The 17,741-nt window shown below is 32.4% G+C and overlaps 1 protein-coding gene across 1 annotated transcript in view; it reads right to left on the reverse strand.

Moving 5' to 3' along the window:
* Positions 1-845: 845 nt before the first annotated feature.
* Positions 846-17,741, reverse strand: part of LOC134691696 (neuroglian-like) — a 30,246-nt gene continuing 13,350 nt past the window's right edge. Inside the window, exons 4-12 of the mRNA XM_063552256.1 lie at positions 11,922-12,053; positions 9,475-9,574; positions 6,570-6,766; positions 5,097-5,255; positions 4,297-4,479; positions 2,819-3,175; positions 2,324-2,443; positions 1,957-1,999; positions 846-1,218 (exon numbers count right to left, since the gene is read on the reverse strand). Of these exons, the coding sequence (XP_063408326.1) occupies positions 1,077-1,218; positions 1,957-1,999; positions 2,324-2,443; positions 2,819-3,175; positions 4,297-4,479; positions 5,097-5,255; positions 6,570-6,766; positions 9,475-9,574; positions 11,922-12,053 (1,433 nt within the window). The 3' untranslated portion in view covers positions 846-1,076. The remainder of the gene's footprint in view (positions 1,219-1,956; positions 2,000-2,323; positions 2,444-2,818; positions 3,176-4,296; positions 4,480-5,096; positions 5,256-6,569; positions 6,767-9,474; positions 9,575-11,921; positions 12,054-17,741) is intronic.

The following is a 17,741-nucleotide window of genomic DNA, read 5'->3' on the forward strand; positions in this document are numbered from 1 at the left end:
TTCCCATCAACCAAAATAATGAGACAAAACGATTTCCCTGGATTCCAAAATAAGATATGTACAAATAGATAAACAATAAAGGGCGACAACACCAAATTATTTAATGTACAGGAAGGTGCTCAATATTTCTTGTTGATTGTCCTTGTGAATTTACATTCAAAAGAGTTTTTTACAATCATAATTACATAGAGTAAAATTTCTAGAGATCTTTAATCTTACAATGGGATAATCCTCCACCGATGAAACAAATTCTTAAGAAAGTCAGATAAATATAAGGAAATTGGAAATTTTAAAAATTTAGACTTTGTCATAAATAGTTTTCATAAAGCACATAATGCATTACTCATTTATTAAAATGAAATGATATTTAATCAATGATAATTTTTATTGCTTACCCCTATGAATACACAAACATCATTATCTTTTTTCAAATTTACTTTATATAAATTTAATCTTATATACAAGATTAAATATCATATAGCACAGACATTTGTCAACATTAAAATAAAAATGAAAAATAAAATGATGATAACATATAATGAGATCGTAGTACTTTAAAATATGAAATCATTGCATCAAATATCACTTAGTTTCTGCAAATGTTTAGGTATATTTTCAAAACAAAATCACTTACTAAATTACTGTGAAAAAGTTGAATATAATTTGATTTAAATCAATTAAAACTACATATGTTTTATGAATTATAACTCAATACTTTTACTAATATTAGAAAGATCATGTTTATATGGTTCATCCGAATTTCCTGATAGAAATTGAGTTAGAGAATTCATTCATTTTTTTTCAAAAGTAAACCTAAACTAAGAATACTGTTGGTTTTACTTGAATAGCACTTCCAGTGCTTTTATTAAAGGAAGAACCTATTCCAATAGTCCTGCATGAACTGTCATTTCAAAATCTATAAACACAGAATTGCAAGCACTTTTACAATAGAACCTGTTCTTAGTACTGTGTGCACTTTGATTTTAGAACATTTTATCTAGTATCTATACATATATATTAGACAGGTGATTGTGATGTACAGAAGTCTGATCTTGGCCTTTTTTGTCTATGTATATTCATCTAAACGATCTGTCTTCGTTTAATTTGGTCATATCAGCATCGTCATCGCTATCTCCCGTCGAACTGTCGTCGTCACTTTTCAACGGCTTCACGACATCAGATAACGATATTTTGTCCAAGGGAGTCTTTTCTCCGTCCCTGTTTGAAAATAAAATAATTACTGTATTGATTGAAAGGAGGGTAAAAGATAATAGAGGGGCAGTCAAACTCATAGATCGAAATAATACTGACAACGCCATATCTCACGAAGAAAAAAACAAACAGACCATTATAATCTCAAGTGTTCCCGAAGGGTAGACAACTCCTGTTCCACATGTAACACCTAATTGCTTGCAAGCTGTTTAACACCATTTTCAGCCCTTATGAATATTTTATGGTGCTCATTTGTTTTTAGTGGAAGAAGTCACGTGCATGGAGAGAACAACTGTAGGAAAACTGACAATCGTAGTCAATAAGAATTAGAGTGGATTGCACTTACCACATATGGTTTTGTAACTCACAACTTCAGTGTTGAAATTCTAGTTATACAGTAGTTGAACTTAGGACCACACAGCTATCAATGTACCAAAAGATACTGTAATGTTTGTAACTTAACAAGAACAGATCTGTACACATTTAAGAACGATACTAAAACAATATGGATCAGAAGAAATTATATTATCCTATTTTTGCACATTAATATAACTCAATTGAATTTAAATTGTACAGAAGAAAATTTGTGAACCTCAAGACAAAAATTCCAAATCAGTCTATATTTTACTATAGTTGTTATGTAGACACCTCTGTAAAAAGACATTTTGACATGGTTGTAACTATCAGATGAAAGTCTTAATTTAAGTACAAAAAATGTATCTAAATAGAAAATAAACTACTTACGCCCTAGATAAATCAGAAAAACTACTGTCTTTCTTTTTATCAACTAAAAAAAAAAAAAAATTAAAAATTATAAATCTGACCACTAGAAATAAACACATATGTTGAAATATTAAACTGAACCCTTGAATAATCTCATCCAGAAATAAAACAGCAACAGCATTTAACATTCTACATAGAATTTAACACTTATTTCAGTTTTCATAAAGAAACATAATAACATTACAACCCACAATAATGAGTCTGGCTATAAACTTACAAACATCCCACAGTGGAGAGGTCTGTAAAAGAGAAGTTGCTTCTTTACTGACCTGGATATTTTCCTCCTTTGTGAAGAGGTCTATTCAAGGGAAGTAATTCCTTTACTGACCTGGTTTTTTTCTTCCTCTGTTTCTGTATAAGGTGCAGATGATAACGATAACGACAATCAGTAGAACTATTACTCCTAAAATAACTCCAATTATCCACAGGTCAAAACCAGCAGGGGCTTCTGAAAAATAGAAAAATTATGTTAACACAGCAGAAATAAATTACAATGGAGGCCTCCTGTAAATAGTTAAAAAGTGAAACCAGGATAGTTTACATTTGACTTTTCTACTCTTTACACAAGTATTCCAAGTATTTTTTTACTTCCGGTAAAGGATTAACTCATTTGTATATTGTTAGTTTGGAGAACTTGCTTTTTCTATAATATTGTATCCCAATTTTTTCTGATTTCAGTAAAATAAGAAGACGATGTATGATTGCAAATAAGACAATTTCTGTGGATAAATGCAACTTTAGGGTACCATACGACGTTTCATTAATGTGGAAAGTAAATCCTGTATAGCAGGGAATAAAGTATATGTTTATTACTAAAACTTACTGATTGCAGGTTTAATGTTACTCGTAATTTCAAAGCTGATCATTTCCCAGTCATGTGTATGTGAAATATTGACTCGGTACGTTCCAGTGACCGCTCGGACCTTGTCATCATCATTGTCCATTTTAACCATGGCTGGATCAATGGTAAGATTTGTCATGTCTATATTAAAGCTGACGAACGGCTTACTCGTCAGTGTGTTGTGATCGTAGTACGTGACATTATCGGCTCCCAATAGAGACCACTTAAAGGAAAGTTTTGGTACGGATGGATCGGTGGTAGCACTACATGTCATACTCAACGGTTCGGGTGCATCTATTTCAAACTGAGACTGTGTAAGAAGTTGTACTGTAATTGGATCTGAAATTCAAAAGAAAAGCATGAACAGTTAAAAATTGCAATTCCTTTAGCTAATATTTCATCTACAAATAAACCATGTTACTTAGAACCCTCAGTGTAAAATATCGACACATATACCGTATAGCGGGTTATTTTCGCGGGGTGTACATTTTCGCTTATTTTCGTGGATAGAACAAAATCGCCAAAATAAATTCCGCCAATTTAAAAGTATACATGCAACGGTATTGATAAAGTTTCGAAACCGCCAAAATAATAATCGCAAAAATATTTCGTATACCTTATTCAATGAAAATCGCGAAATTTCACACCCGCGAAAATAATCTGCTATACGGTAATGCCTACTGATGTTAAAATGAGCATAGATCACGACATGACGGAATAACTTCGTATTTCACTTTTACTTCTGTTAATTCAGGTGCCAATGTTCTTGGATTTAAAATTTGCCTTTAAGTGGATATGTTGTTTGCCACATTCTGCATACAGGCATATAAAAAAATTGTAGGAATCATTTAACTATTTAAATACCTGCACCCCTGAAGTCTATGAAATATGAAATCCCAAAAACAATACAAATAATGAAGCCACAAATTTGATACAATCTGTAATTTCTATCATTAAAATATAAAACCTATGCAAAGTTTTTCATTAAACTGACTACTATTTTAAAGTATGCATCATTTTTAATTTATTGTTAACAAGTGAAAAGTTTACCGTCAATTCTCAAATTATTGCTATGTTTCTATAATTTACAATAATGCAACAGGGTTTCCTATCATAATAATTAGAACAAGCATTCTGATAACTCATAAAGACATATTTCCTGGAGTCATAAAGATAAATCTGACATTTTGGTCCATTCTCTAAATTAATTGCAATAATAAATGACTCAATCATCTCTGAACTTACAAAATTCAGAAAGGAAATGAGTAATGTGTTAAAAAAGATAACAACCTGACTGATAAATTAGCCCAAGACCCAAAAACGCTGAGAAAATCCCTCAAACAGTGAAACCTGTGTTATCTGACACCCTTGGGGACCAGAAAACAATGTAAGTAAAGCAGGGTGTTCGAATACTCAGGTGTCTGATTAGGCAGGTTAATCTGTATATATATTATCCTTACCTATAACCCGTAGAAAAGCATCAGCGTAAGTGGAAGCTTCAGCATCATCACCATTTACATCAATTATGACGTTTGAAGTTTGACACATTATATTACACGAGTCACCTGGGTTCTGTACATTTTTTATGGTGAGAATAGTTCCATCATCACTTAAATGATACTTCTGCGAAGAACTGCTGCCAACTACAAAAATCAAAGATCACACGATAATTACACATTACTTTTTTTTAGATGAAATATGTTGCTACACCCAAAAAATATTTGAAATCAGAATTAAAAAATAGTAAGAAATTCAGGTTTCACAGAATAATTACGTAAACAATTTAGTACTCATCAAAGTTTTGTAGGTTTCCAAAAATTGAGGGGCACAACTCTCCTATTATCTTATAGTCGTTTTCTGGAGGACAAATAAAATATTTTTCACGGACAAAAATCATATGCAGTACAACCAAATAATACAGTACAATAATTCCAGAAAATACACATAATTAAATTTTACCATATATTTTAATTTCTATAAAAAAAAAATGAACCATGTAGTTTCCTGTCAGACTTGAAGTTGTGTTAACCCTCAATTCAAAACAGCCAAGCCCCTCAAGCCTTTAATTCTAGTCATGTTAGCCCTCAGTTTAAAACAGCTGTGCCCCTCAATCCCTAGTTCTATCTAGGCAACAGCATCAATATAGAAGTTAAAAAAAACCCATGGCTACTTATATTTAGGTACTGAATGATTTTTAAATCATAACTAAGTAGAAATGCTGATAATTTATATGCCTATATCTTGAAGACTAACAACTTACTTTGCCTAGGGTTCAATTCTATGCCATTCCTTCTCCAAATTGGCCTTGTTGGATGAATCTCATACCTCATGGATTCCATATTACACCTGAACACAGCATTGTCTCCGCGTGGGACAACTTGAGACTCGAATATCTGACCTTCTGGAAATCTAGGTTTCGCTGTTGTTTAAATATTAAAAAGTTCACCTCATAATATTACACAAATACACTATGATGCTTTAGTGAGAAGATACTAAAACCAGTTATTTGAAAGCAGAATTTTGTCAAATGTTTAATGTGTAAATTCGTTATTCAACCCTCAACTAAGTTAGCAAGATAGATTCAAATAGATATAGGAAGATGTGGTGTGAGTGCCAATGAGACAACTCTCCATCCAAATTAAACCATTATAGGTTAAAGTACGGCCTTCAACACGGAGCCTTGGCTCACACCGAACAACAAGCTATAAAGGGCCCCAAAATTACTAGTGTAAAACCATTCAAACGGGAAAACCAACGGTCTAATCTATATAAACAAAACGAGAAACGAGAAACACGTATATATTACATTAACAAACGACAACTACTGTACATCAGATTCCTGACTTAGGACAGGTGCAAACATTTGCAACGGGATTAAACGTTTTAATGGTACCAAACCTTCTCCCTTTTTCTGAAACAATAGCATAACATCACAACATAGAAAAAACATACGATAAAATATCAATTGGCAGACTTAACTCAATCAAGTATGATATGCAGTCATTGGTATTTATGATGAAAAAAGTCTGTTTTCATTCTCCAAATTATTTATAACACTGAAACATCATAGTTTTTGCTCTGTAACAAACACTTTTTAATGTTTGATGTATTGTATCGCAGGAATTGTACTGTGAATTCAGTCAGTCTTTTTCAATTCAAACATCAGTAAAACAATTTCACCATAAAATGTATGCTGCATGAATAATTTATCGTTAATCTAAATGCAAGGCTAAAAAATTTGAAACAGGTGAAAATAACAAGGCTAAAAATTGAAATGGACGTCTTTAGGCCTTCTTACTACAAAACAAATCCAGGTGTGAAAATAACCAGATATATGAAACTCAGCAGGTATGTAAAAAAAATAAGTTTTCAAATACCAACACATCCAAAATTATTAAGGTTGTTTTAACTCCACAAATAATCATGCATATCTAGTAATCTAACAAAATAAATAAAAAAACCAACATTTTTTTTATCAGAAATTATTATAAAATCTCGTTTACATGTTGCTTAAATGTGATTCCTTAAAATATGAATATAAAATTAAGGAGATGTAATATGATTGCCCTTGAGACTTTTATTTCCAATAGAGTTTAAATGAACTAGATACTATATATATATACTGCCTACTACGGTAGTATCAATTTTTTTTTTTTTTTTTTTTGAATTTTCCTTTAGTGAATCCTTAAAAGAAACTTTATTTACTGGAGAAAAAGAGTGGTACAATACTTACATGTAACATTGAGATATATCCTGGCGTTCACTTTACCCCTTCTGTTGATTGCTGAACAGATGTATGATCCCTCATCACTGCCACTTAGCGTTTTAATCTTAAGGTTTCTTCTAAAAGTTCCGCCCACGAAACTGTACTTGCTGCTTGGCTGTATACTCGTGTTTTCAGGTGAAAACCACGCAATTTCTGGCAATGGACTGGAATACATAAATGAACATTAAATAAAATGAAATGAAATGATCAAATTTGCAAATAGAAACAATTAGTATTAAGGTGGTACCCAACACTTTCACTAAAATTAATTCGGTTCGTTTAATTTTCATAAAATTTTGTCAAAGTATTTACTTTAACCCTTAACAAAAATATAAAAATTTCAAAAAATTTTGACCAACCGTTTTGTCAGAAAAATTACACTGGTTATATAGCAGTTTGACAAACACCAATTTTGATCATTGAGAAGCTTAATTTTCCTTTTACAACACAATGTAATTAAAACGTTAAGCTGACTTTACAGAGTTACCTCCCTGTAGTGTTAGGTACCACCTTAAACCAGGGATTTTGTTACCATAATTTACTTAAAACCTTTATTTATTTTTTTACATAGATATAAAGATTTGGTTTTGAAGTTTGGTTGTACCTGTAGAAAACGTATTTCAAACGGAATAGCAGATCCTCATTTTTTACGGAAATGTTGTTAACCATACCCGGAAATTAAGAAATGGTCCTGGTACACTTATTGCTCCTTTAAATAAACTTATTACAAAAGGTTACCAATTCTACACCGTAATAAGATCATTGAATATTGTTTTTATTGGTAAATATTAGTTTTGTTATTAGTAAATTAAAAGCCAATTAAATGTTACTAGTATGTTATATACATATACAGATTCATAGAAATACAATCTGTCGATACCAGTATATTGACATTGCACAAGGTCATGTTTTCTCTGACTGACTATGACGTCTTTACACTAAGTCATTAGATGTTGGATGTGTACGGATTGATAATTTAGTCTTATTTGCTTGATTTTTTATTAGTTGTTAGTAGCTTTGGACTAGCTGTCAGTTAACTGTGAGTACTCTCAGATTTGTACCTAGTGTCTTTTTGTTGTTGGGATGTACAAGTACCCGGCAATGTCTACTTGTATTTTTGTTTGTCTGATGAGTTAAGACTTTTTCAACTGATTTGTATAGTTCGTTCTTATGTTTTACTGTAATGCCACTGTCCCAGGTAAGGAGGAGGATTAGGATCCCGCTTACTTGTTTAACCCCGCCACATTATATATGTATGTGTCTGTCCAAAGCCAGGAGCCTGTAATTTAGTGGTTGTCGTTTGTTTAATATGTGTTACATATTTATTTTTGTTCCTTTTTTTACATAATAAGGCCGGTAGTTTTCTCGTCTGAATTGTTTTACATTGTCACTTCGGTGCCTTTAATAGCTGACTATGCGGAATGTGCTTTGCTCAATGTTGAATGCCGTAAGGTGACCTATAGTTGTTAATTTCTGTGTCATTTTGGTCTCTTGTGGAGAGTTGGCTCATTAGCAATCATGCCACATCTTCTTTTTTTTTTTATAGCAAATGCATGCACTAATGAGTCAGTCTTTTGTGCTTTTTTAGACTAAAAGCCAACTTATCAGGGTCTGATCCAGCCATTTTGAAAAGATGGTGCCAAAGGGGGTGTTCCAATCATACGGTTTCCATTCACAAACATTATTCATAAAAAAGTTTGTTTATTTTTAAGTAAATCGCACAAAAAGAAATTTCAAAGTGTTTTACTTTTTAATGTTACATTATTTTTTTTTTAATTAAGAAATAATTGGTGAAAGCTATATTTTATTGTTGTTTTAACATAGGTATGCGTTATATTCGTGATTATTCGAATATAATGCCTACCCATGTTAAAACAAAAATAACGTATAGCTTGTATCAATTATTTTGATTCTGATTAGGACAATTAAGGTGGTACCCAACACTTCACTAAAATTAATTTGGCTCTTTTAATTTTCATAAAATTTTGACAAAGTATTTGTTTTGACCCTTTAACAAAAATAAAAAAAAAAAATCAGAAAAAATACACAGGTTATATAGCAGTTTGACAAACACCAATTTTGATCACTGAAAAGCTTAGTATTCCCTTTACAACACAACGTTATTAAAACGTTAATCTGAATTTACAGAGTTATCTCCCTGTAGTTTTAGGTACCATCTTAAGGTAATGTCTATGGCCGATGTGTATAAGCGATTGTATATGCTCTTCTATGAACCTCCCTTTTTTGTTTGTAAAGAAGCAAACAGCTAGCACTGTGATTTTTCAGAGGGAGGAGTTTTTGAACATCCAGCATGAACAGATGTTGTATCTGGGTCAAATACATGTATGTCAATTTCGGAATGCAACACATTATAGTCATAATAAATAAATAAGTTACAATATGTGCATCATTTTTAGAATTGTTTAAGTTAATGAAATATATTAAATGCATGCCAATTTGATCAAATGCATTATTCTTATTCTGCAGTAGTCATTATACGCATGTGCAAAGATATTCTATTGGATTTAGAGCATGGGTTTATTCATTAAGCATAAGAAGCACGTCACATTTGAATATCTTATAACGCCTAAAACTTTTGTAACCCAGATCAATTCAATGTTGCGCGCATGAATTAAAAGGACACGATTAATGAGTAAAAATATTAACTTGAAAGCTAACAATACACTGGCAATGTTTTTAAGCTCATTTTGAAATTTAAGTTTCTGAGAAGAATTTTTATAAAGTTGACTGACAATGACAATGACAGATGACAAGAGTTAATTGAAGAAAATAAAAAGCTATCTCATAAATAAAATATTCTTAATTTCTGATTCAAAATAGTCTTTAATAGCTTAAGACTTAGAATACATACTATCCAGAGAAGATACATTGAAGTTCTACTTCTCCACCTAACAAGCCTGTCACATCCTGGCTGAATAGAACCTTTGGTTTAACATGACTAGGATTGGTAACTGAAACAGAAAGTATAATTCTATAAATAGATAAACAGTATTGTGGTAGAAATTACCTAACATAGGAAATAGATGTATTTTTGTTAAGGTTGGTGTTCATTTTAAAACCTTATACCTTACATTTTTAAGTTTAAAACTTGGATCAATATTCTTTGTACAATTATTTTTGTAAAGGGACTATGTAAAGTATTGCGAAAAACTTTCTAATATAATTGTTAAAATATTGTAAAAGCAAGCATCTGCCCTCAAAGTACAAATAATTAAGTTTATTTTAGGGAAATGTGTGTAAGGCACGCAGTACTGTCTAAGTGGTGACAATTTGCTAACTGAATTATTTCAGTTTAGATTTTTTTCAATTAAAAAGTATCAGATTGTCATTCATATGAATACTAAATTACAAAGAAAATGCATTCCATGAAAACTAATGAAAACGCATTAAAACGAATGAATTTTCTAATTCCTATTTGCCAATTTATTCAAATAAGAGAAAACTGGAATTTAATGACTTTTTTTTTAACCAAAAAACAAACAAATCATAGTGTTACTTGTGAATAAAAACTTTACTATACAAAAATAAACAATTCTTTCTCCAAGCTTAAGAAGTAAATATATATCATCTTACTTCAGCTTTCAAGGATATAGCACACAGTTAAGGAAGGAAAAGGGGAAATGAAACACAGATCATAAGACTGCAACTTGGTGAATGTGTTGCCAGTACTGTGTACCTGTAACCTCACACAAGATTTAATTTTACTACAAGGTAATTTGTTTTTTATTGTTAACATTTTAAGTCGGCACATTTAATTTCCCCAGCAACAATAGAACATAGTGATTTATTTATGGCAAAGTAATTTTTGTGTTGTGAAATGGCTGATAATAAAACAAAAGGCTAATTATGGAAAAATACCGTGCTTGATTTGACAACTGAGATACTAAGAAGATGTTTTAAAGGGAAACAAACTGTTGATGAAACAAAGGAACAAGTTATTCGAACCAGGTAAAGTGGACACAAGAATGTGTCTATAGTACACGGATACCCTATCCGCCTTATTCAGTGTTCAGTAGACCGTGAAAATTGGTTTAAATCTCTAATCTTGGCATTAAATTAGAACGATCATATCATACGAAACAGGTGCACCAAGTTTCAAGTTGATTGGACTGCAACTTCATCAAAAACAGAAAAGAACGAATGGACGAACGAACGAACGAAAGGACAGACAAACAGACACACAGACCAGAAACCGTAATGCCCATAAATGGGGCATACAAATAAAAATGTATTTACTTTGTTCTGAAATAGAAAATAAAACAGGAATCACAATTTTTCTTAAATTGTTTATCTGAGAGCAACTCATCAAACTTATCATAAATTTACTGTTAAATTTTAGATTTTTTTCAAATACTCAGGCGTTTCTACCTCAGGCATAGACAACCTTAGCTGTATATGGGAAAACTTTTAGGAATTTTGGTTCTCAATGCTCCTCAACTTCGTACTTTATTTGGCCTTTTTAACTTTTTTGGATTCGAGTGTAACTGATGAGTCTTTTGTAGACGAAACGCGCGTCTGGCGTATGTACTAAATTTAGTCCTGGTATCTATGATGAGTTTATTTATTATTAATTAATAAAACACGTATACAGATATAAAAGTAGTTAATGTACCTAGAAAAAAAAGCCGAAGCATTGAACAAAACATTACAAGTACATCAATCAATAATAAATAAAGCAGTGGTGGATCCAGGGGAGGGGTTTCTGAGTTGGAATCCCCCCATTTATTTTGGACAATCAATGCACTTGAATAGGGACATATCGTTAGGAACTCTCCCCTTCCCTTGAAAAATGGCTGGTTCCGAACCAGTAAAGGCTTTTTTGAAAGTATAGCTATATACAATCTGATTTCCAATTTTCACTGTGTTGCACGTATTTAAAATAGCCAAGGGCATAAGTCAAAAAAATATATCTACGGTAAATAAAAGATTTTTAATGTGCCCTACCAGTCTATCAGTTTATTAAATAAAACATCACCAATATCTACAAGTCCAAAACCCAAACAAATATTTCTTTAACTCGATTTTCGATTAACAAAAATTGCAGTAATTTTTGACACCAACCCCCTTCCCAAACTATTTGATTTATGTTATTTTTATCCTACACTGATCTTTTGATGTCGTCCCTCAGGGCAATGTAACACTATGCATTTTTGCATATTTTCACATCATTATTGACCTCTATCTACACTTTTTTGTTTTTTTTTCAAATCATTTAACATCACATTGATAGAGCAAGTTGTAGACTTGTTTGACCAATCAAATTATTTGTAGACAGAAAGTTCAGATTCATTCCTTTACCTTTTTTGACTGTCATGATGACATTGCCACCCTTGTATAAAGCTTTCATCAGTTCATTGTTCCTTCCACATGCATAGGGAACGGCTGTTGATGATTCGTCAGCAAGTTCAACATACAGGAAATGTAGGGTACCTATGATTAGAAATAAGTAGAAGTGGTAAGAGTTCCAATGAGAGAACTATCCATCAAATTAAATACATACAGGAAATGTAGCGTACCTATAATTAGAAATAAGTAGCTGTGGTATGAGTTCCAATGAGAGAACTCTACATCATAGTCACAACATACGTACAAGAAATGTAAGGTACCTTAAATTGAAATAAGAAGATGTGATATGAGTTCCAATGAGATAAATCTCCATCAAAGTCACACCATACCGGAAAAGTAACGTACCTATAACATGTATAATTAGAAATAAGTACATGAAGTATGAGTTCCAATGAGAGAACTCTACATCATAGTCACAACATACGTACAAGAAATGTAAGGTACCTTAAATTGAAATAAGAAGATGTGATATGAGTTCCAATGAGATAACTCTCAATCAAAGTCACACCCTACAGGAAATGTAGGGTACCTACAATAAGAAATAAGACGTTGCTGTATCAGTTCCAATGAGAGAACTATATATCAAAGTCAAAACGTACAGGAATTGTAAGGTACCTATAAATACAAATCAGAAGATGTGGTTTGAGTTCCAATAAGAAAATCCTACATCAAAGTCTACAGACAGGAAATGTAGGGTACCTATAACTAGAAATAAGACGATGTGGTATATGTTTAAATAAGAGAACTGTTCAACTAAGTAACAACATACAGGAAATGAAAGATACCTATAATTAGAAAAAAAGAAGATGTGGTATTAGTTCCAATGAGAGAACTCTCAATCAAAGTCACAACATACAGGAAATGAAGGGTAGGTATAATTAGAAATAAGAAGACGTGGTATGAGTTCCAATAAGAGAACTCTCCTCCAAAGTCACAACATACAGGAAATGTAGGAACCCTATAATTAGAAATGTATAGATGTGGTATGAGTTCCAATGAGAAAACTCCTATTATAATCCCAATGAGTAAATAGTACAGCCAGCAACACAAACAAATCAAAATTTAGTTTCAGGTCTGCCAACACTTGAATTTTAAATCTAGAAAATGGAAAGTGATGTCATCATGACCAATGTATTTTATATGTTCGTAAATCGATCACATCTATATTTTGAAAACTCATAAGAAGTGTATATTATAAATGTGATATGAGTTCTAATGAGATCATTCACCATCACAAAATACAGGAAATGTAAGGTACCTATATTTAGAAATAAGACGATGCGGTATGAGGTCTAATAAGAAAACTCTACATCAAAGTCACAACACATAGGAAATGTAGGGTACCTATATTTAGAAATAAGACGATGAGGTGTGAGTTCCAATAAGAAAACTCTACATCAAAGTCACAACAGACAGGAAATGTAGGGTATCTATAATCATAAATAAGAAGATGTGGTTTGAGTTCCAATGAGAGAACTCTCCATCAAAGACACACCATACATGAAAAGTAACGTACCTATAATTAGAAATAAGTACATGTGGTATGAGTTCCAATGAGAGAATTCTCCACCAAAGTCACAACATACAGGAAATGAAGGGTAGATATAATTAAAAATAAGAAGACGTGGTATGAGTTCCAATAAGAGAACTCTCCTTCAAAGTCACAACATACAGGAAATGTAGGAACCCTATAATTAGAAATGTATAGATGTGGTATGAGATCCAATGAGAAAACTCCTATTATAATCCCAATGAGTAAAAAGTACGGCCAGCAACACTAACAAATCAAAATTTAGTTTCAGGTCTGCCAACACTTGAATTTTAAATCTAGAAAATGGAAAGTGATGTCATCATGACCAATGTATTTTATATGTTCGTAAATCGATCACATCTATATTTTGAAAACTCATAAGAAGTGTATATTATAAATGTGATATGAGTTCTAATGAGATCATTCACCATCACAACATACAGGAAATGTGAGGTACCTATATTTAGAAATAAGACGATGCGGTATGAGGTCTAATAAGAAAACTCTACATCAAAGTCACAACACATAGGAAATGTAGGGTACCTATATTTAGAAATAAGACGATGAGGTTTGAGTTCCAATAAGAAAACTCTACATCAAAGTCACAACATACAGGAAATATAGGGTACCTATATTAAGAAATAAGACGATGCGGTATGAGTTCTTAAAGAAAACTCTACACCAAAGTCACTACAGACAGGAAATGTAGGGTACCTATATTAAGAAATAAGACGATGCGGTATGAGTTCCAATTAGAAAACTCTACATCAAAGTCACTACAGACAGGAAATGTAGGATACCTATAATTATAAATAAGTAGAATCGGTATGAGTTCCAATAAGAAAACTCTACATCAAAGTCACTACAGACAGGAAATGTAGGGTACCTATGATTATAAATAAGTAGATGCGGTATGAGTTCCAATGAGAGAACTCTACATCAAAGTCACAACATAAAGGAAATGTAGGGTACCTATATTTAGAAATAAGACGATGCGGTATGAGTTCCAATAAGAAAACTTAGCATCAAAGTCACAACAGACAGGAAATGTAGGGTACCTATGATTTTAAATAAGCAGATGCGGTATGAGTTCCAATGAGAGAACTCTACATCAAAGTCACAACATAAAGGAAATGTAGGGTACCTATATTTCGAAATAAGACGATGCGGTATGAGTTCCAATAAGAAAACTTAGCATCAAAGTCACAACAGACAGGACATGTAGGGTACCTATAATTATAAATAAGTAGATGCGGTATGAGTTCCAATGAGAGAACTCTACATCAAAGTCACAACATAAAGGAAATGTAGGGTACCTATATTTAGAAATAAGACGATGCGTTATGAGTTCCAATAAGAAAACTTAACATCATAGTCACAACAGACAGGAAATGTAGGGTACCTATAATTATAAATAAGTAGATGCGGTATGAGTTCCAATGAGAGAACTCTACATCAAAGTCACTACAGCCAGGAAATGTAGGGTACCTATAATTAGATATAAGTAGAAGTGGTATGATTTCCAATTAGAGAACTCTTCATGAAAGTCACAACATACAGGAAATGTAGGGTACCTATAACTAAAAATCAGAAGATGTGGTATGAGTTCCCATGAGAGAAGTCTATATCAAAGTCACAGCATAAAGGAAATGTAGGGTACCTATAATTAGAAATAAGAAGATGTGGTAGGAGTTCCAATAACAGAACTCAACATCAAAGACACAACATACAGGAAATGTAGGGAACCTATAATTAGAAAAAAAGAAGATTTGGTATGAGTTTCAATGAAATAATTCTCCATCAAAGTCAAAGCACACAGGAAATGTAGGGTATCTATAATTAGAAACAAAAATATTTGATATGAATTTCAATGAAATAATTCTCCATCAAAGTCACAACATAGAGGAAATGTAGGGTTCCTTTTAATTAGAAATAAGTAGATATGGTATGAGTTCGAATGAGATAACTCTTCATCAAAGTCAAAACATACAGGAAATGTAGGGTACCTATAATTAGAAATTAGAAGATGTGGTTCCCATGAGAGAAGTCTATATCAAAGTCACAGCATATAGGAAATGTAGGGTACCTTTAATTAGAAATTAGAAGATGTGGTAGGAGTTTCAATGAAATAATTCTCCATCAAAGTAACAACATACATGAAATGATGGGTACCTATTATTAGAAAAAAGAAGATGTGGTATGAGTTTCAATACGATAACTCTCCATTAAAGTCACAAAAGACAGAAAAGTAGGGTACCTATAATTAGAAATAAGAAGATGTGGTATTGGTTTCAATGAGAGAACTCTACATCATAGTCACAACATACAGGAAATGTAGAGTACCTATAATTAAAAATAGGAAGATGTGGTATGAGATCTAATGAGAGAACTCTCCATCAAAGTCACACCATACAGGAAAAGGAATGTACCTATATTAAGTAATAAGTACATGTGGTATGAGTTCCAATGTGAGAACTCTCCATCAAAGTCACACCATACAGAAAAAGTAACGTACCTATAATTAGAAATAAGTAGAAGTGGTATGAGTTCCAATGAGAGAACTTTTCATGAAAGTCACAACATACAGGAAATTTAGGGTACCTATAATTAAAAATAAGAAGATGTGATATGAGTCTGAATGAGATAACTCGTCATCAAAGTCACAACATACAGGATATGTAGAGTACCTATAATTAGAAATTAGAAGATGTGGTATGAGTTCCCATGAGAGAAGTCTATATCAAAGTCACAGCATATAGGAAATGTAGGGTACCTATAATTTGAAATTAGAAGATGTGGTAGGAGTTCAAATGAGTGAACTCAACATCAGAGTCATAACATACAGGAAATGTAGGGTACCTATAATAAGAGAGTAGATGTGGTATGAGTTCCAATGAGAGCTCTACACCAATGTCACAACATACAGGAAATGTAAGGTACCTATAATTAGAAATAAGAAGATGTGGTATCAGTTCCAATGAGCGAACTCTACATCAAAGTCACGACATAAAGGAAATGTAAGGTACCTATAATTAGAATTTAGAAGATGTGGTATGAGTTGCATTAAAAGAGGGACGAAAGACACCAAAGGGACAGTCAATAAAAATGAAAAAGACAAACAGAAAAACAATAGTACAGATGACACAACATAGAACACTAAAGAATAAACAACACGAACCCCACCAAAAACAAGGGGCGATCTCAGGTGCTCCGGAAGGGTAAGCAGATCCTGCTCCACATGCGACACCCGTCGTGTTGCTTATGTGATTACAAATCCGGTAAATAGTCTAATTCGGTAGGTCAAATTCATGAAAGGGAAGGGGAGTGTAGATACGACGTAAGGAACATATCCGATATCATTTGTGAAAGGATTATTCCATAACGGTCAACCAACTCGTGATGGCGTCCGTAAAATTTACGAAGGGATGATTTCAACTTCACCATTTGGAACTCTTGGTTTAATAGCTTCATTGTGAGCAGTAACCCTCGATCATGAAAATCATGCTAGAAAACGCAAGCACGGGAATATCGTATCAATTGGGAGATATATACCCCGTATGCAGGGTACGCACTGAAACCCGGACCGGACCGGACTCCGGACCCGGACTTGGGTATGAAACCCGGACCCGGACCCGGACTGAACGCCGGACCCGGACTGAATGCCGGACCCGGACTGGGTAAAAATTGTGAATTTTCTTATAAATACCTTTTCTTTTTTTATTAAGTGGAAGGAAGATAATTTTTGGAGAACTGTAACACATTATATTAATTATGAGATCATCAAATTTTGCTCTTACTCTTGTATAGTCTAGCATGCAAGTTAGACTTGCAATGATTCTGAATCTTCAATTTACAGTTGTGCAACTACTTTAAAAAATATATATATATATATATGTATCAATAAAATTGAGAATGGAAATGGGGAATGTGTCAAAGAGACAACAACCCGACCAAATAAAAAAAAATGTTTACAAATGACTTTAAAAATATATATATATATATATATATGTATCAATGTTTACAAATGACTTTAAAAAAAGCCATAGAAATATTTTTTTTATAAATTATAGGGAGAAAGTGGATTTTCTTAAAATTATTTTTTCCTTTTTTTGTTCATCTATCAGAGACATATAATACAATTATTAGGTGTCTGAAACTATCCAGAAGGAAGTTTATTTTGGCAGAAATATACAAGATGCATTACATCTATAATAATTATGAAAATGAATCAGACCTGTATA

Source organism: Mytilus trossulus, chromosome 11 (genome assembly GCF_036588685.1).
Source record: "Mytilus trossulus isolate FHL-02 chromosome 11, PNRI_Mtr1.1.1.hap1, whole genome shotgun sequence".
NCBI classification, from domain to species: domain Eukaryota; kingdom Metazoa; phylum Mollusca; class Bivalvia; order Mytilida; family Mytilidae; genus Mytilus; species Mytilus trossulus.